This window comes from Rhinolophus ferrumequinum, chromosome 7 (assembly GCF_004115265.2).
Source record: "Rhinolophus ferrumequinum isolate MPI-CBG mRhiFer1 chromosome 7, mRhiFer1_v1.p, whole genome shotgun sequence".
NCBI classification, from domain to species: Eukaryota; Metazoa; Chordata; class Mammalia; order Chiroptera; family Rhinolophidae; genus Rhinolophus; species Rhinolophus ferrumequinum.
Genome location: NC_046290.1, coordinates 93,151,064 through 93,175,805, shown reverse-complemented (window position 1 = coordinate 93,175,805; position 24,742 = coordinate 93,151,064). Strand labels below are relative to the sequence as shown.

The 24,742-nt window shown below is 49.6% G+C and overlaps 2 protein-coding genes across 4 annotated transcripts in view; one reads left to right on the top strand and one right to left on the bottom strand.

The window, feature by feature from the left end:
• The window catches only part of BAZ1B (bromodomain adjacent to zinc finger domain 1B), a 68,102-nt gene extending 52,805 nt beyond the window's left edge, over nt 1-15,297 (top strand). Inside the window, exons 14-20 of one of the 2 annotated variants that reach the window (XM_033110057.1) lie at nt 5,851-5,998; nt 7,057-7,204; nt 8,994-9,109; nt 11,428-11,573; nt 12,732-12,835; nt 13,142-13,514; nt 13,788-15,297. In XM_033110057.1, coding sequence (XP_032965948.1) covers nt 5,851-5,998; nt 7,057-7,204; nt 8,994-9,109; nt 11,428-11,573; nt 12,732-12,835; nt 13,142-13,499 — 1,020 coding nt within the window. In that variant the 3' untranslated portion in view covers nt 13,500-13,514; nt 13,788-15,297. The remainder of the gene's footprint in view (nt 1-5,850; nt 5,999-7,056; nt 7,205-8,993; nt 9,110-11,427; nt 11,574-12,731; nt 12,836-13,141; nt 13,515-13,787) is intronic. The other variant, XM_033110058.1, reaches the window with a different exon arrangement.
• A 3,855-nt stretch (nt 15,298-19,152) lies between these two features.
• FZD9 (frizzled class receptor 9) lies at nt 19,153-21,493 on the bottom strand. Of its 2 annotated transcripts, XM_033109791.1 has the most exons (2): nt 21,388-21,493; nt 19,153-21,169 (listed from the first exon to the last, which is right to left on the bottom strand). In XM_033109791.1, the coding sequence occupies exon 2, from the start codon at nt 21,131-21,133 to the stop codon at nt 19,493-19,495; it is 1,641 nt and encodes a 546-aa protein (XP_032965682.1). In that variant the 5' UTR covers nt 21,134-21,169; nt 21,388-21,493; the 3' UTR covers nt 19,153-19,492. The 2 variants fall into 2 exon arrangements, with proteins under 2 accessions (XP_032965682.1, XP_032965681.1); XM_033109790.1 differs by lacking the exon at nt 21,388-21,493 and having other exon boundaries at nt 19,153-21,292.
• Nucleotides 21,494-24,742: the final 3,249 nt, after the last annotated feature.

Genomic DNA, 24,742 nt, shown 5'->3' with positions numbered 1-24,742 from the left:
TTTTCTAATTTTAAAAGCCTGTTCATTGCAAGTAAATCATACGTGAGAGGTAAATAAAATATGAAACAATCTTTATTTTAACTAGACTCCCCAAGAATATCACTTTCTAATAGTTTGACCTGTTTTCTGTGTACATACAGTGACGGGTGTGTTGGTATTTACAGCATGGAATTTTCTGCGTGTTCTGCAGTTTTGTCACTCGTTATCCTACCCTGAGCATCTGTCCCCTCTCCCTGTGAGTCCACGTAGATCCACCTGACAGTGTGTTGGTTTTGCTAACATCTCAATTCCTTACTGATGAATATTATGTTGTCTCTGTTTTTTCTTTATTAGAAAAATTAGCAGGTCTATTTTTGTCTGTTACGGGTATTAGATTTCTGCTTAAGATTACTTAAGAATTAAGAATTATTTGAAAACACTACCTTTAGGGAGAGGTCCCAGACATTATCCAATGGAATACTTTCCTCTATTTTTTGATTCCTCTCTCTCTCCTTTTCTCCCTATTTCCTGTCACAAACAACTGGTAAGTGGCCTGTGCCAGTCCCCGTGGTACGTCTGGAGGTTATAGTGATGAGTACAAGCCAGAAGTCTGTGCCTCAGGAAACTCAGTTTGAGTGTGAGAGATGGTTAGAGTGTGTGACAAGCACCGAGGATGATAAAGGAGCGGTATTCGGCTCCCTGTGAGGGATCCCTAGGGCAAATGAGAGGGCTCCCCAGAGGAGACAGCCTGGCAGCTGGGTTTGGAAGAATAAGTTGGAGTTAATCAGTTCGTGGAGGGGCCGTACCTTTGTTAGATTGAGTTGAAGTTGGCCTTCGTATCACGGCTGCCCTCCCACTTTACACAGAATAAGTCTATTCGCTAAAGCTCCTCAGATATTTGAACACAGTTGTCATGTTCCCGAGGCCAAGGATGATAGGTGATCCAAGGAAGATCATTTTGGGGAAGAGGAAGCAGAACAGGAAACTGAGGCTCAGTTAGATGAAGATTTAACATTTATGAAGTAGGCTCAGAGACCACGCCCATGTCGTTATCGTACTGGGATGTAGTTCTCACCTTCCTGTGTTCTTTTAATGATTATACGGCATCCAGGTAACTAGATGAAGTCTAAGACATTAGATAGTAGTCTCCTTTGCTAAATCTCTTCTCATTAAGCATAATTTCTAGCCTTGCTGAGTACTACATGGGTTTTGTTTTACACTTGATCTTAGCTAAAAGGCCGAGAAGCGATACATGGATTTTGTTTTTAACTTAGTTTTGTACAGAAGAGTCTTTCTTAATGTGATCTTTCTTTGCCGTTCCTTTACCTGTAACATTTTCTTATTGAGAACTAGTAGATGTAGAATTCTCATTAAGTTTTTTTTTTTTTTTAGTACTCACCCCATAGTGAAGTAACCTCTTCTTAGCTTGTCATGGGACTTTATTCTTAGCTTGATTGGGGAAGAAGATATGAGCACTTTGCAGAGCACTTTGCAGGTTTAATCTTGGGGCCCAGACACGTAGTAAGTACACAAATGGCAAGCATGGAAGAGTTTCTTGGAAAATCAGTTAGGTTGCCTACCGAGTAGTTCAACAATGTTCTCCATTAAAATGGCATTATGCCCTTTAGTTCCCCACCAAAGGTCATCTTTGCCACTGCTCTGAAATTTTCTACTGTCCTTTGCTTTGAAGGCTTCCACTTAGCATGGACCAGGCTTTTTTAAACTGGTACTGTGTTGTTGCATGAACTAGTATCAATCTCTAATCTGGGCTACAGTTTCCATATGTATAAAAGTAGATTATCTCTCAAATCTGTTTTTGTAATACTCGATGATTTCTAATATTTAATGCTTATTTCATTTTCTTGTATTAAATGGTAAAGGCATTGTATAATTTGGCAAAATCCTGGGTTCTGTTAGGCTCTCTGTTTACTTAACTTTGGATACATTTATTCTGACAACCTGATTATGTTTTTCCATTCTATATATTCTTTTGTGGATGAATGTGGTCTGAAGCCTCATTATATTTTTGCCAAGATATGATACTGCCTTTTACTGTTAGGCAAAGGGATTAATGGTGACGTGCATGTAAGCTAGCTTCCCCTTGGTTCTGTTATACCCACTTCTAACGAGGGACCAACTTTATTTAAATGTGCTAGGGAGTTAGAATTCTTCATCAGAGTACTGTGTCTAGCCTCCCAGTAGCACTGCATGACAGAGAGTTTTACTGGAGGCCACCAGTGTTGAACGTCAGAACTTTATCTTGCTGCTGTTTTGTTTTTAAAAACACTGTCGTGAATATGGTAGGGTTTTTTTGTTTTGTTTTTTTTAATGTGCTGGACTGTTTGGAATTTTGTGCAATGGGATAAGGCCAGGATGTTCTGTCAAATCTTCGGTGCTTAATGTTTTTACTCTCAGAATTCAAAGCTGGTTGGAGTCTAGGCTGGTCTAGATGGATAACTCAGTGGATATACAAGATGCTAATGATTATCTAGTATGTGTAATGCCAACAGCATTGGATTGGGGATAAATTGGACCTAAATTGCTGTGAGTCCTTGGGCAAGCTTTATTTCCATGAATGTGAAGCGAACGTTACGTGCACATTTATAGCTAATGGAAATGACCCAGATGTCCATCAAGTGATTAATGGATAAACAAAATGTGACATATCCATACAATGGATATTCAGCAATTAAAATTGAATGAACTACTGTTACATGCTGTGACGTGATGAACCTAGAAAGTATGATGCTCATAAAAGCATCCAGTCACAAAGGCTACATGTTGTATGAAATGTCCAGAATAGACAAATCTATAGACAAAAAATAGATTAGTAGTTGCCTAGGGCTGGGGAAGTGGTGGGTTAGGGTAGGGAATGGAGAATGACTATTAACGGGTACACGGCTTCTTTTTGGAGTGGTGAAAATGTTCTAAAATTAAGATTATGTTGATAGTTGCACAAGTCTGTAAATACATGAAAAACCATTGACTGTACACTTTACAAAGTGAACTTGTTAATATAAATTTTATTTCAATCAATGTTTTTAAAATGAGGTTAAGTTTATTTCCAAGATCTCTTCCAGTTCTTTTTTATTTCATTGAGGCCAGATGAGCTATCGAGTACCCAGATTTATAATTTATCGGAAATAACTTCCGGGAGTAAAAAGCAGTACTGGGTTGGGTGCTGATGACTGTTTCCTGAATACTTGTGTGCATCTGACTGTCCACTAGAGGACAGCAAAGCCCGTTGTACCCATTCCCTGCCTTTTCTCACTAGCCCTCGTTTTAAGAACTGAGCCTAAAATCTTAAATTTATATCCCATTGATGAGATTTGGGTTGTTATTACCATTAGAGCCTATGGTTCCACATGTTAGCTCGATTGTATCGGGGAAACGATCAGTGTGGCAGCTGTCATAGTGGACCTCACATTTTACTGAGCTCTGAAAAGGGAAGGAAGGAAATTGTGCTGTATTTTGAAGGCAGATGTTGAAATATCTGCAGTTTGGAGGTTTGAGTAAGGAATGAGTCTCCTCGACAACTTTAGCAGCCTCTTAAATAGATTATTTTGGTATGTTTATATTATCCTTGTTCAAAATTTATGCCTGCAAGGCTCTCTCTGGTTCTCTATTTCTATAGGAAAGAAAGGACAGCTTTAGTTTCTCTCCCTCAACCCTCACACCACAGCTTCAGAAGTTGCTCACTATCTTTGTCCTCAGCAGCTCTGTTTTAAAGCCTCTGGCCTTTCTTGTAGGAGGAAGACTATTACTGATCACACTCTCTGCCTAGGGCAGAGCAGTGCAATCCAGCAGTTCGCGAGCGCTGAATAACGGAGTTAGAGAGGTAGCAGGGGTTGCTGATCATGACTGAGTTGGCAGTATGACCCCCACAAGGTTGATGATACTGAGATAACCTAGTCTCTCAGCTTCTGGTGAATTGCCTAAAGAAGCTTTACCTTGTCCATCTCTGTTGTATTTTCTGACTCTCTGAGAATTATATCCCCCATATTATATTTGTTTACGTGGATGCTCACCTAATCATTTAGGCAAGAAGTGCTTTGAAACATCAAAAAATCACCTTTTGACTAATAAAACAGTAATACAATGAAATGAATTATCCCAAATGGCATTTCTGTTCCTCCTTAGAATGTACATTTTATAGGAGAGATGGTTGTGTTTATCAACAAAATTCTTGATTATATTTTCCACCATCTTATGTTTTGCTTGGCTGTTTCTAAATTAGTTTTCGTTTTCTGATGATGGGTGGAGGCGATGCAGGTTGCACTGAAAGTACCTACCCAGAATGAGGTCAAGCACGCCTGGGACTTGAGCATTTTTACTTTAAGTTGGAAGTGGTGATAAAGGGGGATATTTTGTATCAGTACTTAATACTTTTTATTATCGGTCAGCTGCTCACAGCAGCTCTCTGCAGTTCTCCCCGGCTGCCGGCCGCTCACGCTGGCCACCGGCTGCTCCTGGCGGCCCACGGTAGCCCACGGCAGCACACAGTAGCCCATGGCAGCCCAGCTCCAGGGAGAGCTGTTGTTCACAATCTTAGCTGTAGAGGGCGCAGCTCACTGGCCCATGTGGGAATCGAACCGGCTCTCCTTGGAGTTACGAGTACTGTGCTCCAACTAACTGAACCAACCAGCTGCCCAGTACTTAATACTTTTTTCTTTTCTGAAGTATTTAAAATATATTTTAATGAGAATATTTTCTCACCATCTTTAAATAAAAATGATTTGCATGTTTTAATCTGAAACTGCTCTGGATTAGGACTTAATTGTGTCCTGGTCTGTGGGGCTTAGATGCCAGCACACTTAACTCCCAGCTCTCCAGCGGCGCCTGTGACCCATGTTCTCCTCTGTTGGTCATCCTTGTGACACCCTCAGGGGCTTCTTAACAAATGTTCAACCGTTTCAGTTTTGCATCCACTGGAGGGATGTAAACTTGAGGAGTATGTGCTTTTCTAATCCAAGCATCTTTTATTACATCTTTTTCCCAATATGGACGTCTTTTTGTATTTTTTATTGTAACTATGCAGTTTATGAGGGTGCTATGGATCCCCACCATATTTTTCATGATCTGCAGGTGAAGGTTGAAACGCTTGATCTGGAATTCTTGACTTGGTAAATTTGTGACGAATCTAGTCTGTACAAACGAGAGACTCCACACCTTTCATCAGTTTGTAGTGTGCCTGGGGCTTCTCAATCATTGGGCGCAAAATCCCCGCCATGAGTGTGTGTGGTGACTGTTCTCTGTAGAGGCAGCAATTACTAAATGTTGTTCAGCTGAACTTACCTGCCGACAAGTACTTAATATTAGGTTGGTGCAAAAGTAATTGTGATTAAAAGGTTAAAAATAATTGCAAAAACCGCAGTTACTTTTGCATCAACCTAATACTGTTTAAGGGTTGTAGAATGCTCTATAGATATTATTTATTATTTCTAGGCCCTGTAATCTCTGACTGGCACATACTAGTGTAGAAACTGATAATCTTTTTAATAACCAAAGTTTTATTAGCTGCGTGACATTGTTGCATACTAGCATTTACGCAATACAAGTGTTCCTGCTTTTAAATGACACTGAATCTTTAAGTGGTTTTCATTAGAAGAGACTCGTCTTTAGTTATTTCCCCCACTTTAATTCTTTGTGTGACCTTTGGTAAGTTTTTTTTAATCCTTCAGAACCTTGATATCTTCTGTAAGATAAATGAGTTAGACTAGAAGATCTCTAGGAGGTAAATGTACTTGGAATTCTCTGGTATCTTTACCTATTCCTAGTCCTCTTTCCGTGTATGCTCTGTCAGCACTATATGAAAAATCCACGTCTTTGAGGTCATTGTAGTAATGCTGGCCTGATTTGGTCTCTGTTTAGGTTGCATCTGCTTTGGAAAAATGGAAGACAGCAATCCGTGAAGCTCAGACTTTTTCCAGAATGCATGTTCTACTCGGGATGCTTGATGCCTGTATCAAGTGGGATATGTCAGCAGAAAATGCTAGATGCAAAGTTTGTCGAAAGAAAGGTATATTTAGGTCAAAGTTGCTTATCAGAGTGTATTAGGGACCGGTACTTCCATTTCCCAGATCTTTTCTCCCCTAAAAAATTGTGTGCACAGCTTTTAAATGTGGGGGGATGGATTTTACCTTCTGGGCTATGAAATGCTAGTCTTTGAAATCCCATGCCAGCAAATCATAGTAGGCCCTTTGTTACTCAATTTTGACTAGAAAACAATGGCAGTTGGTTTCTCTAATCTTTTCATTCTCTAGAGGGAACAAAATTACTAAAACATTCTAACTTACCATCTCTGAATTTTAGTCATCTGTGAAATAAGGGGGCTGCCAGCAGAGGGCAGTGCTTGTACACGGAATCCTCAGGTTTGGGCAGACACGCAGGGTGTTCTGTAGAGCAAAGAATTTGGGACTCTAATGCTGAGAGCCGTCAGAGCCCATAGGTATAAAAGGAACGTCATGGCTAAAAGCCTCTCTCAGTGATTTGGCTCTCCAGTGGCTAAAGTTACCTTGTGAATTAGGTTAGAACAACTTAATTCCCAAGGACGAGAAGAACCTATTTGTAAAATCATTCAGTTGCTCTAAAAATTGATACAGAATGATAGTTGGAGAGGGGAAATGACCATGTTAAGTTGGTTCAGTGCATTTTCAAATGTAGGCAGTGTTTTAAGAGAACCGTTATCAGGTAATGAGTTGGGAAGTGCTTAGGGGGTCCAGGAGGAGGAAGGGCAGAAAACGTAATCCTTCTTGGGGGGTTCATCTCTTAGTGGGAGAGGAGCAGCAACATTTCCTGCTGTCACTTGGGTTTTGTTACCTCTTAGTAAATGTTAAGTGCCCTGTCCTAACCCTGGGTAGATTTGGAGATAGAAATTAGAAGCCCTGAGCCCTAATTACCTACAGTCTGATTTGTGCTATATTTCTTTTCAGAAAATGACTGCAGTTTTAAAAAAAGGGTTAGCACTGTACTAGAATGTTTATTCTTCCATGGTGTTGAGGGTGAATGGTCCTTTCTTACAACTCCTTGACTGTTGCCATTCTCCCGACAGTACTGTACAGTTTTATCTCCTTGCAGGTGAGGATGACAAACTGATCTTGTGTGACGAGTGTAATAAAGCCTTCCACCTGTTTTGTCTGAGGCCGGCCCTCTATGAAGTACCAGATGGTGAGTGGCAGTGCCCAGCTTGCCAGCCTGCTACTGCCAGGCGCAACTCCCGTGGCAGGTGAGAATTGCTTCTTTTAAAAACAAATAAATGAATAAGTAGCTGTTATAATTAAGCTTCAGTTATTCATACTGAATGATTCTAAGGAGCTTTAAGTTCATCCTTTGGGTATAGAGCCTAATCATTTTAAGGTATTACAATAGGAGCTCAAAGTGCTCTGATTTAATTTTAGCTTAATGTTGACATTTCTAGTTTTCACTGCTAGCCAGTTCTGTGTCTTCAACCATACCTTCTAAAATAACAATATATCTCCCTCTGCCTTTGGCTTCTACTTTGCCCCCTTCTTAATTTGTGATTACTTCTGCAACCGCCCATTGCTAAAACCCCTGAAATTCATTACCTTCATTACCCATGCCTAAGATTTTCCTTCTTTATCATGATTAGAACTTGGGTGTCAGCTTGGACATCTTCACCCTCGTCGTCCAGTCATTTATTTGCCAGGTGTTGTCAAGTCAGTGTCCAGATGTCTCATGAGTCAGTGTCTCCTGCTGTCCATTTTCCAAGGTCGCTGTTGTCACTTGGCCCTTCTACATCTCTCACCTGGGCTTCCCAACTCCTTACCTCATACCTTTCCCTTTCCAGCTTTTGTGGTGATACCAGCATGGTTTACATACAGCAGAGAGCTGCTTATGTCACTTTACTATTCAAAAACGTCAATCTTTCCGTTGTCTCTAAAGTCAAGTCCAAACTCCCTAGCCTAACTTGAGACTCTGGTACTCTGGCGTGTGTTTTTATGAGCCCGCATTCCCATATTTGTGTGTTTGTTGCAGACTGTTCATTGTGTATCCTTGCTTCCTGTGCTTTCCTCCCAACTGGAAATATTCCCTCTTCCCAGAACTGCCCCCTGGGCAAACCGCCCATGGCCTACCGAAAATTTCACTGCTCTTTTGAAATATCGTTACATCCTTAGAATTAATTGTTCTTTCTCTGTGTTCACTCTGAGTTTTCGAGCTCTAAAACAGTATTTCGGTGCATCTTGCCTTTATGATTAGTTTTGTACGTGACCGTCTTCCCATGAGATTGTAAGTGCCCTGAGAGTAGAGGCAATGCTTTGTTCTTCATCCTAACCCCAATCAGGACAAACACAGGACCTTGTAATGAGGAGGAGCCTAATATTTGCCAAGTTAATAACTGTTGTTTTCCATGTTGAAATTTGAGGTTGTAAAAAGGTGGCTTATAGGCACTCTGGCTCGGTCTCTGAAAAGGCAGAGCTGTTTGATCCTGACCCCCCCCCCAACAGTATTACTAGGTTATTTCTCACTCCACTCCAGCTACACTTAGAGAAGAGGCATGCTCCTGGAAATGCTGGGGCTTTGGACCAGCTGTTCCGAGCTGGGATTACCACTGCTTTGATGTTACGGTCATCGGCAAGCTGTTTCAGCTCCTGGAAGGGGGCCATCAAGGTGGAGTAACACCTGTCTGGGCTGTTATGCTTGCAGTCCACCTCAGAGTTGGGACACATTTTAATACCTGAAATGTTACATTATCTGGCTGTTTTTTTGAGATAAAAGGAATAGAGTTTTTTGTTGTTTGGTGTGGGGGAGGGGAGGATTGCATTTTGGTCTTCATTGATGTTGCCATTGGTGTCTTATGGCGGAGGCATGCTGTTGAAGCTTAGGTTTTCATTCTGTTTCCTGTGTCCTGGACTAGATTCAGGTTCCCTCCCCCACCATCAAGTCTGTCTAGTCTGCAAAGAAGAAAAAGTTGCTGGGATCCCTATGGGACTTGATCCCCTTAGAAACACTTTGACCTAGAACCATGTTCCGGACATGCTTTTTCCACCTCACAGGAATTACACTGAGGAGTCTGCCTCTGAGGACAGTGAAGATGATGAGAGCGATGAAGAGGAAGAGGAGGAGGAAGAGGAGGAGGAGGAGGAAGATTATGAGGTGGCTGGTTTGCGATGTAAGTATTACATATTCACTTTGCCTTCGAAGTTAACCCTACAGCCTTTTAAGCTGACGGGAAGCCTGGGCTGGCTGGCAGTAGATACTCAGCGTTGTCATCAGGCCATCTTTTCCCACGTGTTGTGGCTGTTGGGGTGACTCCGTTGTCATGGTTTTCAAAGGGTTTATAAGATGCCTTGAACCACCTTCCCGGTAGGAGGTTGGATAGCTTGGTCTCAAGGACATCAATTTATGGCAGATCCATTTAGTCCAAGAGTTAGGTCCTAAGTTTGTTATGTGACGAGCCTGCTAGTTCTGAACCCCTCAGTGTCTGAGGACAGTGGGTAAAGAAGGTCTAAGCCCACTGCCATCTCCTTACCGTTCTTTTGGCCTCTGGTGTAGTGCTGCTCGCAGAGGAGTTATTTTTCCTCTGGTCACAGTGATTTTCTCTTCCCTATAATGTGCAGGGCTATAGCTTTACTTGTTTGAAAAATGAAGACTGGTTTTCCATAGTTTAGGCCTAAAGCTGTTATGAAGGTTCAGATCTGTTTCGCACTAGATGCCAGTAGGGAGAGTAAAAGGCCTTATTTCTGTTCACCGCGTTGACTCTTATTCTCTCATGTTTATGTTTCGTGAGTCTTTGAGAGTCTTGTCATTTTCATGGTTAAACCTAAAGTTCTGCAATCTGTCCTTTTCAACAGCTTGCCTCTTTCCAAAATATACCATTTTTTTGTAGCTTAGTAGAAAAGAGACCACAGGTCAAGATTTTGATGAGCTTTTGAAGAGATGGTACAATTCCCAAGATGATAGCACTTGAGTGATCGCACTTGGTATAAGGAGCGGGTGTTTGGCATGACCAGTCTCTTACTGCAGTGGTGCTGCCAGACCTGAGGGCTTTGGACTTGCACACTTGCTCCCATCTGCCCAGTGCTCAGGCTTTTAATTTCGGGCACCTCAGTTTCTCCCATTCCTATTAGGCTCCTTTTGTTTGTTCACTAGGCGTGTTTTCCAGGTATCCAGGGGAAGGAGACAAGCAGTCATCAACCCTGCATTACAGAGGCTGGCATATGCTGGCCCAGGGTTGTGATTTGGATGCACGTTTATCTGGGAACAGATTCTGAATATTGCAATGTGCTGATTTTGTTTATTTTCAAACTAGTTTGCTTTCCACTTCTGAGTTGTTACTCTCTTTCCAAGGAATTATTTCCTTTCCAGGTTTTGAGGATTTTATTTGCCAAAAGGATGTAGGAAGGTATTTGTTTGGTACCTTAGAGCTTTTTGCCTGCTCTGCCTTTAGGTCACCAAAGATGTGGTCCTGGTGCAAATCAAGTCCCTGGGTGGTGGCTGTCCCTAGCGTTGCAAGTTTCATCCTTGCTATCAGTTTCTTACTCTTTCTTCCTAGTCTGGTCTTGAGCTAGAGACCCTGAAATAGCCAATGAAGGGTTATCATGGTCCAGAAGAAGGATGTAAAACATTGTTTATTGACTCGTTATATCATTGCCTCTGGATATCCCCATCTCTGTCCAAATGTCACCTCCCCACTTTGCAGAGAAAATTAGTGGAGAAACTTTAAGCTAATCCTTCTGGAGCATTGCTTCCTGCGGACATACTGAGGAAATGCTGGTTTGTGTGACAGTGAGCACCTGTTACAAACCTGAGTCACAAGTGGTCTTGGGTGACGTGGTGTTCTTCATTCTCTCCTTGGGGATCCTGGGCAGAGTGCTTAGGGAAGTGGCCTAGCCAACTGTCTGCGCTTTACAGACGTGTAAGAAAGCAGGACTGGAGCTAGCCCTAAATTGGATTCAAGGAGGAAGACTTCGCATAAGTGTTTCCCATAAGTTATCAGCTTTTCTCTGAGAAGACTGACGGCGAGTTTAGGGTAACTCTGGGAACTATGAAACACGATCTCTTCTACAGTCAAGTCCCATTTCACATGTAAATACACTGCACTCTCTTAGGCTGAGCTTAGGCTGTAGGAATTCTAGGCAGACCTGTAGCAAATGGCCTCTCCTCCTGAGTGAGTCACTTTACAATTGACTCCTTCAGGGGCCTCACTCCTGGGACTAACTGAACGGGGTGGGGCCAGAGGATAGAAGTACCGAAGGAACCGACCTGCTGAAGAGACTTAAGAGGTCTTTGGCAGTTGATGAAAGGCATCCATCTTCATGGACACTGCTGCCTTCAAAGTGTCCTGGTACGTAAGGCAGGCGAGAGAGCAAAGAGCACCTGGAACCCAAGGAAGCTGTTCCCCTGCGTGTCCAGGTTGTCTCCCCGTTCTACAGGCACGCTCCCGTCATCCTCAGTTGTTCTGCTCTTAGTTTGTATTTTTTATTTCAGTGAGACCTCGGAAGAGTGTCCGGGGCAAGCAGGGGGTCATCCCCCCTGTGGCAAGGCCAGGCCGACGACCAGGTAAGAAGCCGCACCCTACCAGGAGGTCTCGGCCGAAGGCACCACCTGTGGACGACACCGAGGTTGATGAGCTGGTAAGAATTACTTCTCATCCTGCCTGTAATGCTTCTGCTCCGGACCCCCTCTCCAGCACTAGGAATTCATCGGGCAACAGGTGGGGAGCCTTCCCCTCACTTCCCGCCCCCCTCCCTTGGGCGGCTGCTGGGTGGGCCTGCAGGCAGACACGGCAGCAGGCCTCCAGGAACAACTATGTCCGGCATCCCCTGCTGTAGCCTGCAAACATTGCGTCCTCCAGTTGAACAGGCAGCCTGCGACTTGTGAAGGGGTTTAAAATAGTACCCATGTGTCTCCATTGGCCCAGAAGGGCTGGGTCTCTATCGTGGGAATGCCAGCAATGCTGGAGCCTCACTTACTCTCGGGGCTTTTGCTGACAGTTGTTATGGGAGGGCCATTACCCTCCCCTCTGCTCCTCAGCCAATGTGATTTTAGCGCTTTTACTTTAGATTTCACTTGAGCTTTAAAGAACAAAAAGAGGTTCTTGAAAACTTGCTTGTTTTGACAGATCAAATTGGCATTGAGTGAGTTGGGGGCATCACGTCAGCCAGTAGGGAGCTCCGAGGCCTTTGGAGATGCTCCCTGCCCAGCCCAAGCCCTTTGACTCCGTGGCCCACTGCTCTGAGACACGGCCTGTTAGGGCTACTGGAAGGGATGCCCACTCCCTTTCTCCTTAGCCGCCTAGCTCCCACATGCCTGCAGCGGTAGAGCCCAGGAAGGGAACTACCTCTTGCTTTTCTTCTCTGAGACTCCCTGCCCCCACAAAATTGGCTGCTAGTGGTCCCCATAACCCATCTGGCTTTCTGCAGTTGCTTATACATAACCATCCACGGTGTTAACTATAATCCCAAGTCCATCTGCTCTCAGTGGACCAGCGTCCTGTTGACAGTGGCCCTCTCTAGCTGTCCTCTGGCAGGACTGCTGTAATACGGCAACTGCTGCCTGCCCCCTGCCTCTCTGATCACCATCCACCAGGGAGGAGGCAAGGGGCTGATGGGAAGATGCCTCCTCCTCGCTGAGAGGGCTCCCTGACTGAGTGGTAGATGATTTTGATTGTCTCTGTTCCAAGAAAATGGTTGAACTCTTTCTCTTTTTTTAAGCAGATGTACACATTTTCTGCCATATTCACTCTTCTTCTCTTGGACCTGTAATAACATGTCTTCTTCCTTGGACACCAGGTGCTTCAGACCAAGCGGAGCTCCCGGAGGCAAAGCCTGGAGTTGCAGAAGTGTGAAGAGGTCCTCAACAGGATTGTGAAGTACCGCTTCAGCTGGCCCTTCAGGTGAGTGAGCCTTGTGTTTTCACGCACCTGGGAGTCGCAGCAACCTAGCAGCTGGCTGAGGGAGTGTCAGCTGAACCCCTAGGAACCAGCCTGATCCCTTCCTTTCAGGACATGTCTCAGTGACAACAGGGTATTAGCATTCCAAACCTGTAGAGACAGCTCTTACTACCACGTGAATTCATCTTCCCTGTGCTTGCCAGTTGGCTGAGGTCAGCAGGGCTGTGCCACAGGCTGGTGGTTTGATAACAAGGTTTCTGTCCGCTGTATTCAAGGCTGTGCTGAAACCTCCATTCGGTTTCTCCGCAGGGAGCCTGTGACCAGAGATGAGGCAGAGGACTACTACGACGTGATCGCCCACCCCATGGACTTCCAGACGATGCAGAAAAAATGTTCCTGCGGGAGCTACCGCTCTGTGCAGGAGTTTCTTACTGACATGAAGCAAGTGTTTACCAACGCCGAGCTTTACAACTGCCGAGGCAGCCACGTGCTGCACTGCATGGTGAAGACAGAACAGTGTCTGGCGGCGCTGTTGCATAAACACCTCCCTGGCCACCCATATGTCCGTAGGAAACGCAAGAAGTTTCCTGAGCGGCTGGCTGAAGATGAAGGGGACAGTGAGCCAGAGCCCGCTGGACAGTCCAGGGGACGAAGACAGAAGAAATAAAGAGGCGGGGCCCTGGTAAGGGAGAGGGAGCTGAGGTCGGGGGGATCCCGGGGAGAGCAAGGGAAGTGTGTCAGCAAGGCCAGAGAGGAAGATGGAGAAGAACGTGGAAGGGAGGAGATCACAGGGGCCAGAAATGCTCACCGTCCCAGTCTTGTGCTGGTTTTCTAAAACTCTCCGTAGGGCCTTAATCACGCAGAGCTCTTGGAGAGCTCCTACTGGGTTGCTGGTCTCTGCCTAGAGAGATTATGGGTAGTAGATGGCCTTAACTTTCCTTTCTTCTTTCCTAAGGTCCTTTCCACTTTGGCCACCACACCAGTGCCAAGCCCTCTGGTCTCCAGGGGAGGGATTACTGTATTACATAGAAGAATCAAGTGTGATCAGGCCAGTTGGGGAGGTGGTGGTGATTTTTTTAAGTCTATATTTATATACAGTCATGTTTCTTTAAGCCCGCACTCTGTCTCTTCCTCCCTCTCCCTCTCAGGTGACGGGATCAGTGAGTGCCATACAGAGTTCTGTATTCACCAGCATCATGAAACAGTTGTGTTCTTTTGAGTTGATCTTGACAGAGTAAAAGGACCTGTCCTGGAGCCATTCCTGAATACCCTTCCCCTTCTTTGTGACAACTCTCCCCACTCCCACCCCACCTCACTCCCTCAGAAAAACAAACAAAATCAAAAAAAAACTAAGGCACTTCACTTAGAGACTGGAGTCCTGCTTATAATCATGCATATAACCTTTACTTTGATGGATCTGGCCAGAGGGGTGTTGGAGCCCAGCCCACCCACATACCAGACAAGCTCTTAGGGGAGCAGAAGAAAAGCAGGAAGAATTGAAATGTTTAATTTTTTTAAAATTGATTTTTCTAGTTATTAAAAGTTGCTTGTTTCAGCAGTGATATTGTATAAAGAACATCTTGTAAAATATTTCTGTCATCTTGCTTTGGCACATGTACAGTACAATTTATATGATAACGTGTTCGCTTTCCTTTGCCCATCTCCTCCCTCAGCCCATCTTCTCGCTCATCAGAGCAGGCAGTGGGACCTGGTGGGGGAGGGGGCATGCCCCTGCCTGCCCTGGTGGCCCTGTCCCCTCCTCGTCTCCATCGCCTCCTCCCAGGCCTTTTCTGGCCTCAGAGTCTGCTCGCAGAGAACCTGATCTGTCCGTGGTGTCAGTGGGAGGTGAGAGGAGGGACGGACGGGAGGAAAAGCTCCCTCAGCCCCTTCCCACAATGACTCTAGTGTAGTAGTTACATTTAGGCAAAACTTTGTAGGCTTCTCCCTTTTATGGCCGATTTTGATAAAAATGCAAAACAGGGTTTAATTTTCTTTTCTATCAACTTTGAATTTGGAAATTTTGAGCACCTAGGTTCTTCTGTACCTATTTAAATTAAGGGAAAAGAATTCCACCAAGGGAATTGCAACTCATAGAACTTGAGAATAAAGCCTCTTAATACTGAACTTCAAGGTGTGGTCCCTGTTTCTCCCGTCCTCCTCCTTCAAGGACTCCGGGGATTTGCTCCAGTGGCTGGTGGATAGGTTTACCGTCCCTTCCACCACAGGCGTGGTTAGCACTGACATTACAATTACATAAGCCCAGCCGCCAGCACCTTCTCCTGCCTCTTACCCTAGAGCCAGTCTGTTCTTGTTAATAGTGAGACTCCTGTGTTCCCACTTCAGTGACACCTGAATTGTTTGTTTTTTAAATTGTCTTTAAGGAGGAAGGGCCCCATTGAGGGGTAAACTTGTAATAAATTGGAATTTCAAATAAACATTATGTACTTGTGTTTATAAAGAAGAAAGTTCTGGTGAGTCTTTTCTTTGTGCTCTTGGAGGTGGTAGTGGATGGTAGAGGCCGAGCACTGTTTCCCCACTGACTTGCCAACAGTTCTTCAGAATCAAGAGGATCTCTGACGGACTTGGTCTTTTTAACCACAGGTCAGATCCAGCTACTTATTTCTTTGCTTCCAGGAGACATTTCTGATGCCCTGGGTATCAAAGCATGGCCTTCAAGTTTCTCCTGGCCTTGTCTCTGTCTGAAACCCCAAAAATTTCATTTGAAACTTTTACGTATTAGGGGAACGTATTTTTTAAGGCTTCTCGATGGGAATTTATGTAGTCTTTTAGGAGTTAATTTTGGGGAAACGCCTGATATTTTAAAATACTTTTCATGAAAATTTCAAATATAACACAAAAAGAGAGTGAAAATACAATGAATTCCCATGTACTCAGCTTCAGCAATTTTACCACAAAGCCAATCTTGTTTTCTTTATACCTTCATTATTTTTTATGCTGGGAGATTTTATAAAGTCCGAGTGGTTGATTTGAGTAGGTCACTGCTGGGTGGCAGACAGCCTGCTTGTGGAATTCAGAGGTTTTGCAGCTACTCCGTGACCCCACTTACCGAGAAGAGAAACTGCCGGTTCCAGACTGCCTGAACCAGGGACAGCATGTGAGAAAATGGGGAGACGTTTGAGGCCCCTAAGCCGTGGGTGTGGATTTTGCCACGGACTCGCTGAGAAGTCTTGCTGAATGTGAGTTTTAAGCCCGGCCTGTACTGAGCACTGGGGGATTTTCAGTCTTGCAGGGGAGGAAGCAGTTTGCCCCGAGGTCAAATCGAATTTGGTCAGCCTTAAGGCTCTGGACAAGAGAGCTGTGCTTCCTCACAGCATTTTCTACACAATCAGTTGGACTCCCAGCCTGAATCTGCAGCCCTGTTCCTCAGGTAGGTTCCTTAGGCCACACTAGGGTAATGCCTGTGGGCCATGTCACTCCATCTAGGTCCTGTCCAGCCATCTCAGCCCATTCCCCAAGGTGTGACCTTGGAGGAGCCGCCTAATTTTGGTTGACTTGCAAATGAGGACAAGAGAACTTCCATTCTTGAGTCTGAGTCACCAACGGAGGCCTCTCCCTTGTGCTGATTACTCTTTCCTCAAACCCTGTCTCTGGGCAGGGTGCATAGTCGGGTGGCAGTGAGGTGGTATCTGGATTCGAAAGCCGCCACTGGGGCAGTGGGTTTCTCCAACTTCCTGGGAGTCAGGGTCTCCTTAGCAGGCGTGAAAAACTCAAGGCAGGTAGGAAGAGAAGGCTGCCCTCTTACTGCTACCATTATTACCCTGCCAGGGCCCTAAGGCCAGAGAGCAGCTACTAACCCCCCTGGGGCCTCTCCTCAAGCTGACCTTGGTCAGCATCGCCCTGCTGACTCCTGTGAACTTGGAATTGTTTCCCGGGAACTGACACTGACTGACGTAGGTCAGGGCTAAGAAGTCGTCAGAACTCAGGCCCTCCCTCCCATGCACAAGGTCAGACCCAGTGGACATGAGCACACAGACCTGCTGTTCCGTGCTGAGCCACCAGCGCCGCTGAGGGGAGGGGCCGGGGGCACACAATGCACAGGTCAGCAGGTGTTGGTTTCTGAGGTAATTTTGGGGGCTCTAGAATTTTTCTTGGGGTCTGGGGAGATCCTGCTGTAGGAGAGGCTTCTCGGGACAAAACCATCCCAGGTTATAACACCTGCTGTCCTCCTGGGGAGGTGGCGGTGCTGTGGAAGTCACAAAGGCTCCGCAGCCTGCCGCCCGCCTGGCTGTGTAATCTGGAGCCAGCCAAGCCCTCCACTTTAACCCATCTGTAAAGTGGGGAGAGCAAGGTGAAATGGAGGACTTCCGTGAAAGGTCTTGAATGAAGGTTTCCTTCTTCCTTTTCCTCCAGGGTCTGGGACTTTTCCATAGTGTCTTCCAGCTCTGAGAGGCCTTAACTGGCAAGGACCACGTTCCCTCCTTCCTGCCCACCCTCCCTCCCTCCCTGAAGTCCTGGCTCACGAGAACCATCCCAGCCTCAAAGCAGACAGAACCCCTCGGGGACTTATGTAGTCCTTTAGGAGTCCTTTAGCTTGTCCCGACTACACAGCGCCCTTATCCCCCACCCCAGTCCCAGATGTCGTGGAAGCCAGTCTGCTTTCGGCTGAGTGGGGCATAGCTAAGGACCATCCATCCCCCATACACTGACTGGCAAGGAACAGGGTAAACTGGTGCCACTTTGATGCCCACCCTCCCCTCCACCCTTTGCCCATATACACTTGCCTTTCTCTTCCTGTCTCCGGAATCCTCTCTTTTGCTCTGGCTGTCCCAGCCCTTAGCAGCTTCAGCTCCACTTCCTGCAAACCTGACCTATAAGCCCAGCTGGGTGCAGCCACTGCCCCTCGGAACCTGGCCCGTCACCTTCAAGAGGCCTGTCTCACTCAAGGATGTAACTCTCCTCATAGGGAGAGTTACAAGGCGTTAGGGTCACTTGGTTTCACTGGTTAAATAAAGCCCTGGCACCTCCAGTGTGCCCTGTGAAAAGGGAAGGATTTCGATGGGGAGGGCATTCCACGTTCAAGAAATGCAGAAGCAAAGGTGTAAGGGTTGCAAAATTCCCCCAGGGGTCAGTACTGTTCCTTGTGAGGGACAGCCCTAAACCCCTCTCAGTTCCTGATGGAGTGGTCTTCCGAGAAACGGACACACACCCCTTCACTTTTTATCTGGTCTCTTCCTTGCCCTGTGAGGTTGGTGGTTGGTTCAGGGCAAGAGCTCTGGCCATAGAGGCCCTGAGTCTGAGAGCTGAGCCCCACCACTAAAGCGAACCAGATCTCGAGCCTCCCCTTCCTGCTAACGTGAAGCTGGCAGTGCGCTGTGTGTCTTACACACCCAGGGATCTTCACCTGCCTGCAGTCACAGTGGCCAAAGCCGAGTCCCGGGGTCTGACCCCAAGCTGATGGGGGTGTCTGGGATTTGGCACACACACACACGGGACCTTTTCCTAATGTCCCCCTCAGGAATATGCAAGATGCCCCAGGGGAGCTGTGCACGTTCCTCTCACCGATCCCATTCTCGCTGCTGCTCTCAGCACCTCGAATCTTACCCACAGCCCTTCAGAAGCTGGGGGCCCAATTCCCACTATACTCAAAGGCTCCCATCTCCATGCCCATGTCTGCTACCAAGATGCCCTTATACCAGTCCAGCCCCATCTCTACTCCATCCAGAGAGATAAGGGGGTGGGGTGCTCTGACTAGGGCCCCAAGGAGTGAGGTGGACACAGCAGCAATCCTCAAAGGCAATGAGGATGGTCAGTCTCCAGCCTCAGGCCCCAGAGAGGGACAGCAGGCTGGGCTACAGGCGGCAGTGGGAGCAGGGCCTGAACCTCTGAGGGAACCTTTGAGACAAGCTGATGCCCTCATTTTCTACACAAATGAGGAAAGCAGAGTCTGAGAAAGTGAAGACTTACCCACAGCCCCCAAATAGGCTAGACTCCCCAGGGCCAGAGGTGGGGGTGTCATCCCAGGAGATTCCCTGAGTATCTCAGCTGGAATACTTCCCAGTTTCACTGGGAAGCAGGAACCCAGGCCTCAGAGACAGGCAACCCGGTTGCCAAAAGGAGCAAAGGCAGGCAAAAAGGGACACACACACACACACACACACACACACACACACAGAATCTGGAACTCCTGCAAAACACAGCTGTTCCATGGGGACGCCCTGATTGGTGGGGAGCCAGAAAACGGGGGCAGGGGGCTGAGCCCAGCAGCCCCCTCAGCTCTGCTCACAAGGGACATTCAGACAGGGCCCCACCCTCTAATCTTCCCCTTTCCCAGCCCAGAGAGGACTCAGGAGTGCCACACGGGGGTTTATTCCAGTCACAGCTTCCAGAGAAACTCAACAATAAATTACATCATTAAATAAACTCCCTGCAGGACCACGCGCCCTTCTGCCCCCTCCTCCTCTCCACATGCTCCCCCAGGACCCTGTGGGGACTCAGCCAGGCAACCCCTGCACTAGGCCATAGGGGAGCGAGCCTCACACGGTCCTCACAGTAAGGGTTGAATGAGTGTCCCCACCCTGGTCCGTGGCCCCCTCGCACTCACTTGCCTGACCTTGACAGCTGGGCAGCTGCTAGTCAGCTGTCTCCTCCGGAGGGGGGTGCTAGGAGGGGACAACAGCCGCCCTGTGCAGGCCTGTGTTCCTAGAGGTGTGTGGGGTTCTCCAGAGAGGGGTCCGTCTTAGTCATGTGCAAGACCACAGTGGGGGCCTTATAGTGGCAGTGGGTGCCACGACCATAGCCCCCAGGGGCCCGGCAGGCTTTTGCCCGGGCCCGGCCCGCTGCCATCTTGCGGTGGCAGAGGCTCTGCCAGGTCTGGAAAGTCTTGGAGCTCCATACCCAGACACCGCTGGTGATGCCCACCACCAGTGACATGAAGATTTTGAGCATAAATACAGCCACGGTGGGCACGGAGCCCCCTTTCAGTGAGCAGTCCCTTCGGCCACCGGGCATGCTGGCCGGGGAGCATGGCTGCTCCGTGGCCCGAAGGCGCCAGAAGTCCATGTTGAGGCGTTCATACACGTAGCACACAATGACGCAGGTGGCAGGCACGGTGTAGAGGATGGAGAAGACCCCAATTTTGACCATTAGCTTCTCCAGCTTCTCCGTGTTGGTGCCACCTGTCTTCATGATCTTGCGGATGTGGAAGAGGGCCACGAAGCCAGTCAGGAGGAAGCTGGTGCCCAGCACCAAGTAGCAGGAGAGGGGCACCAGTACGAAGCCGGTGAGTGCTGCTGCGTCCATGCTGGCCACGTAGCAGAGCCCAGTCAGCTCGTCCCCGGCCACCTTGCGCAGCGTCAGGATAACAATAGTCTTGAGGGCCGGGAGGCCCCAGGCCGCCATGTGGAAGTAGCTGCCGTGGGCCTCAATGGCTTCGTGGCCCCATTTCTTGCCGGCCGCCAGGAACCAGGTGAGTGTTAACACCACCCACCACAGCGAACTGGCCATACCGAAGTAGTAGAGCAGCAAGAAGACCAGCGTGCAGCCAGTGTTCTCCAGGCCCTCCTGGATCACGTAGAGCGCACCCGCCTCCTGGTCGCAGGCCACGCTCTGGGCCCCGGCCACAGCGCGGATGAGAAAGGCCAGCGAGTAGACGTTGTAGCACATCGAGAGGAAGATGATGGGGCGCTCGGGGTACTGGAAGCGGTGAGGCTCCAGCAGGAAGGTGAGTACGGTGAAGGCCGTGGAGAAGAAGCACAGAGCTGACCACACGGCCATCCAGACGAGTGCGAAGTCCTTGTCACGTCGCGACCAGAACACTTCGACACCCGGCCCGCAGCGCGGCGCGCACGAGCGGCTCTTCTCCACGTACTGGAACTTCTCGGGGTTCTCGCAGGTGCCCCCGCCGCCTGGGTCCGGGGCTGCGTCTCCGGGGGGCCGTGCGGGCCGCGGCGCCACGGGCAGCATGCCCAGGCCCTTGTGGGGCTCTGCCGGGCCGGCCGTGGCGTTCTCCGGCGCCTCCATGCAGAGCGCGTGAGGGTCGTTGCGCGTGGGCAGCCTGGCGCAGTCGAGCGAGTCCGGCCAGCCGAAGTTGAACTGCTCCATGATGGGCGCGCAGCGCAGGCGCGCTTGCTCGCACATGGGCCGGCAGGCGGGGATGGGCGTCGAGACCTGGTCAGTGCACATGGGCGCGTAGAGCGAGCACAGGAAGAAGCGCAGGTGGCTGTGGCAGCCGTACTGCACGAGAGGCGCAAACTCGGCCAGCTCGGCGGCCGCCTCGCCCTGCGACGTGTGGCCCAGCAAGTTGGGCATGCGGGTCAGGTTGTAGCCGATGCCGCGACACATGGGAATCTCCACAGCCTGGCACGGCGCCGGCCCGCGCCCGCGCTCCGGGTCGAAGCGGCCGATCTCCAGCGCGGCGCCGCCCGCCGCCAGCAGCTGCCACAGCAGCAGCGCCCGGCGGAGCGGCGGCACGGCCATCCCGGGCGGCCCTGGCCGAGGGCGGGAGGTCGGCCCCTGCTCACTCGGGCCGCGCCGTCCTGCGCCCCCGTGTCCGCCCGCCACGTCGCGAGGCGCGGGCCATCGCCGAGCCGCCCGCGTGTGTCCGGGCACGGCAGGGCGCTCTGGGCAGCGCGCAGGAAAGCCGCCCGAAGGAGAGGAGGCGCCGAGCCGCTACCGCCACAGCCACTCCTGCGGCAGCAAAGCCAGAGCTGGCGCCGCCTGGGGAGGCCGCCGCTACAAGCCTCGGGGCGTGGCGCCAGGCGGACACGCCCAGGGGCGGATGCTCCGCGCATCGGGCACGCCCCCGGCTGGGCTTTAAAGGAGCCGCGTCTCGCATCCACCCCCTGGCACACACCCCGCTGCGGTCCTGAGGGGCGGGGTGTAAGTATGACATCGTGCTCGCTTACACTCGGTTATTCCCCTTCCCTTGCTGCCCAGTCTTTCTCCGAGACTGGACAGTGAGCCGGGAGATTCCCCCTCCCACCCCATACTGGGTCGCGTCTTCTTACCCCACCCAGGCTGGAGACCGTTTCTAAGGCTTCCACGCCTCAGAAAGGGAAGCCTCGGCCTTGTACTCAGTGACAGTTCAAGCGCTGCCTCTGCCTCTTTATAGTTGTATGTGACTTTGGGCTCTTCTCTCTAAGCCTCAGTTTCCTTTTCTGAGAAGCAGGCAGATAATCCTGTAAAAATTAACACCACCATTTGTTGCGCGCATGCTGCTGATCTGTCACACTGCACACGACCTCCTTGTCTCTTCTCGGCTCTCCTTTTGCCAGGTGAGGAAACTGAGGCTCAGAGAGGAGTGACATATCCAAGACCCTCGGATATTAAGTGTTCCATTTGTGATCGTCTAACTCCGACCCAGGTACATTTCACAATACCGCTGTGCTCCCCTCCAAGAGTTGTTGTTACCTTTACGGGACGGCCGGGAGTCCCTGCTGTCTAGGGTACCCCCTCCACACCTCTGGGATCCCTTTAGAAACTGCTTCCCACAGAGCTGGAGGACTCGGTTTAACACCTCCGGTTTCCTTTTCCCTCCTCCCATCCTGCACTCTGCGCTCCCTTGGGCTTTCCCTGGGAATTCCTCTCTGTCTCACCCAGCCGGCTCTAGTGCTGCCTGCACCACCACCCTGCAGGCCCTCAGAAAGCCTCCTTCTCCTTCGGGAGCCTGCAGAGCCATGGGCGATGTGTAGTGACCTCCCCTGGACATACGATATCACCACGATATCAGAATGATACTGGAATCCAACCCCGCTTCCATGGGGGCACCTAAGCTTGTGGGGAGGACTGTCCTTTCCGCTGACAGATGGAACCACCAAGACAGGGCACAAGGCAATAACTATGACCCCCTGCGGATATGGCTCAGTCTGCCGGTGACAGCTGACAATAAGTGAATGTGGTCTGAGACTGAGGCCCTTGACTACCCACTCCACCCCACCAGTATACCCCCAGGTTGGGAAGGTGCTTCTGAAAGGCTGGGATTGTGGGGACTCCTTAGGGTCTGCTCAGCCTCTGCCCAGCCAGGTTCCCTTCATGGTTCCTGGATAGCTCTGTGGGTGAAACCCAGTGCCACCCAGCTGGCTAACCAACAGGCCCTGCTCTGGTCTGGGACTCATTTTGAGACTGCCATCTCCCCTCCCTCACCCACCCCATGTGCCCTCACCCCCTTGGCTTAGGCGTACCTGGAAGACTCAGATTCAGATTTGACATGTGTTCTCAGCACAGGTCCGGGCACCCTAGCAGCTGCTCAGGGAGGCTTAGAAGGTGAATGAGAGCCCTGCAGTGGGGCTAGGAAACTGACCGAGGACGTAGGGTGAGCAAAGTGGGCCCAGGCTAGGCATTTTACAATGACCTTTTAAACTCTCATAATAGTCCTGCAAGGAATTCTGTACCCATTTTACAGATGAGAAATTGAGCCTCAGAAAACTCAAGATATTTGCTATGGATTACAAAGCTCACAAGGGTCAGGTTCTTCCACTGAATGAGCTTTCCTGTCACCACCAGAGAAAGGGCGCCTGCTTAGCTGGCCCAGGTCAGCCAACACTGCCCTGCTATAAAGCCTGACATGTGGTGGGGGCTCAGCAAGGAGTTGGATCAGAAGCTGTAATTAGGGCTCACCCTGCCTTAGACCTGTGCGGGAGCAAGGAAGGGAGAAAAGCAAGACGCTCTGTTGCGGGTGCGCACGCAGCCTGTTGCTCTCCTTGGGGACATGAGAGATTGGGTGTCCGTGGAGATGCAGCCAGCACTGTGTCCAGTGCATAGTACACACTCAGCTCACCTGAGCCAGGAGAGGTGCTGCTGCAAGATACTGAACTTCCCAAGGTATAGGCGTGGAGTACCTCTGGAAAAAGAACCTAGCTTTGACCACCTGGTAAAGGATAGCAGAGGTTTCCAAAATGCCAGCGGCAGCTTCCCACTGTACAGGGTGAAGCTTGTACTCCTGGGGAGAGCAGGCATATTTCCTTCCAGGCATAACCCCCACCTGCCTCTTCATTTACCTGCCATCCCCCCGCCCCGCACCCCCTTCCCCCCCCCCCCCCCCGCAACTTCCCATGGGAAACACCATGCCACCTCAATCGTGCCTCCTATCCCTCCAGCCCAGAAGACCCTTCTCTGCTGTTTTGGCTGGCACACCTCCTAGGAGCAGCCCCCAGCACTCCTGGATGGAATTGGAGGCTCTGCTCTGTGGGCCTGGAGTCCTTGCCCACCCACTGTCCACCCACTTGTGCACTCATGTACTGTTAGCCCTCCATCCATTCACACCCCCTCCCCCACTGCCCCAATATCAGCAGCTGTTCGAGGACCATGGGGACATTTTATTTTTCTCCATATCTTGCTGGAGCATGGCCCAATCATGACATTGGTAGGACGTGGGAACTCTAGAGCTGCCCCCTCTGCTGGCAGCTAGATTGGGAGGCTCAGACTGGTGGAGGCTTCCTTTTGCTAGGACTGGCCTGGGAGCCAGGTTTTTTGTGCCACTGTCCCCCACCCCCACCTCCCCCACAGGATGGAGAGGAGTCCGGGGGGTCTTCCTCTGGCAGCTGTAATGGGGAGGGTGCCCCAGGAGCCATGGGATGCCAGGCCTATCACCATGGCAACAGCTGCTCCTGGGAAGCCAGAGGTGGGGATGTGGAACAGCCCCTCCCCCATGCAGATGCGGCCTGGGAGAGAAGAGGCCTCTTGGGCCGCCTGCCCACCCACCCAGCTATGTCACTTGATCCCCCTCTTTTACAAAGGCGGAACAATACCCCAGGCCCTCACTGAAAGGGAGCCGATGAGGAGGACCAGAGGGGAGTGGGAGGAGCATCGGAGGGAATGGGGAGGGAGGTCACTATCAATGCCCACCCGCAATTCCGCTCCACTGGGTAGAGAGGGCCAGGATGGGGGTGAGGTGGGAACGAAGCCCCTCTCAACTCCTCCTTCTGGGGGAGAGGCCTCCCTTCCTGGGGTCCT

What these genes read in the sequence shown, in the direction of transcription:
- FZD9 (XM_033109790.1), bottom strand. Translation starts at nt 21,268, where the DNA reads ATGGCCGTGCCGCCGCTCCGCCGGGCGCTGCTGCTGTGGCAGCTGCTG.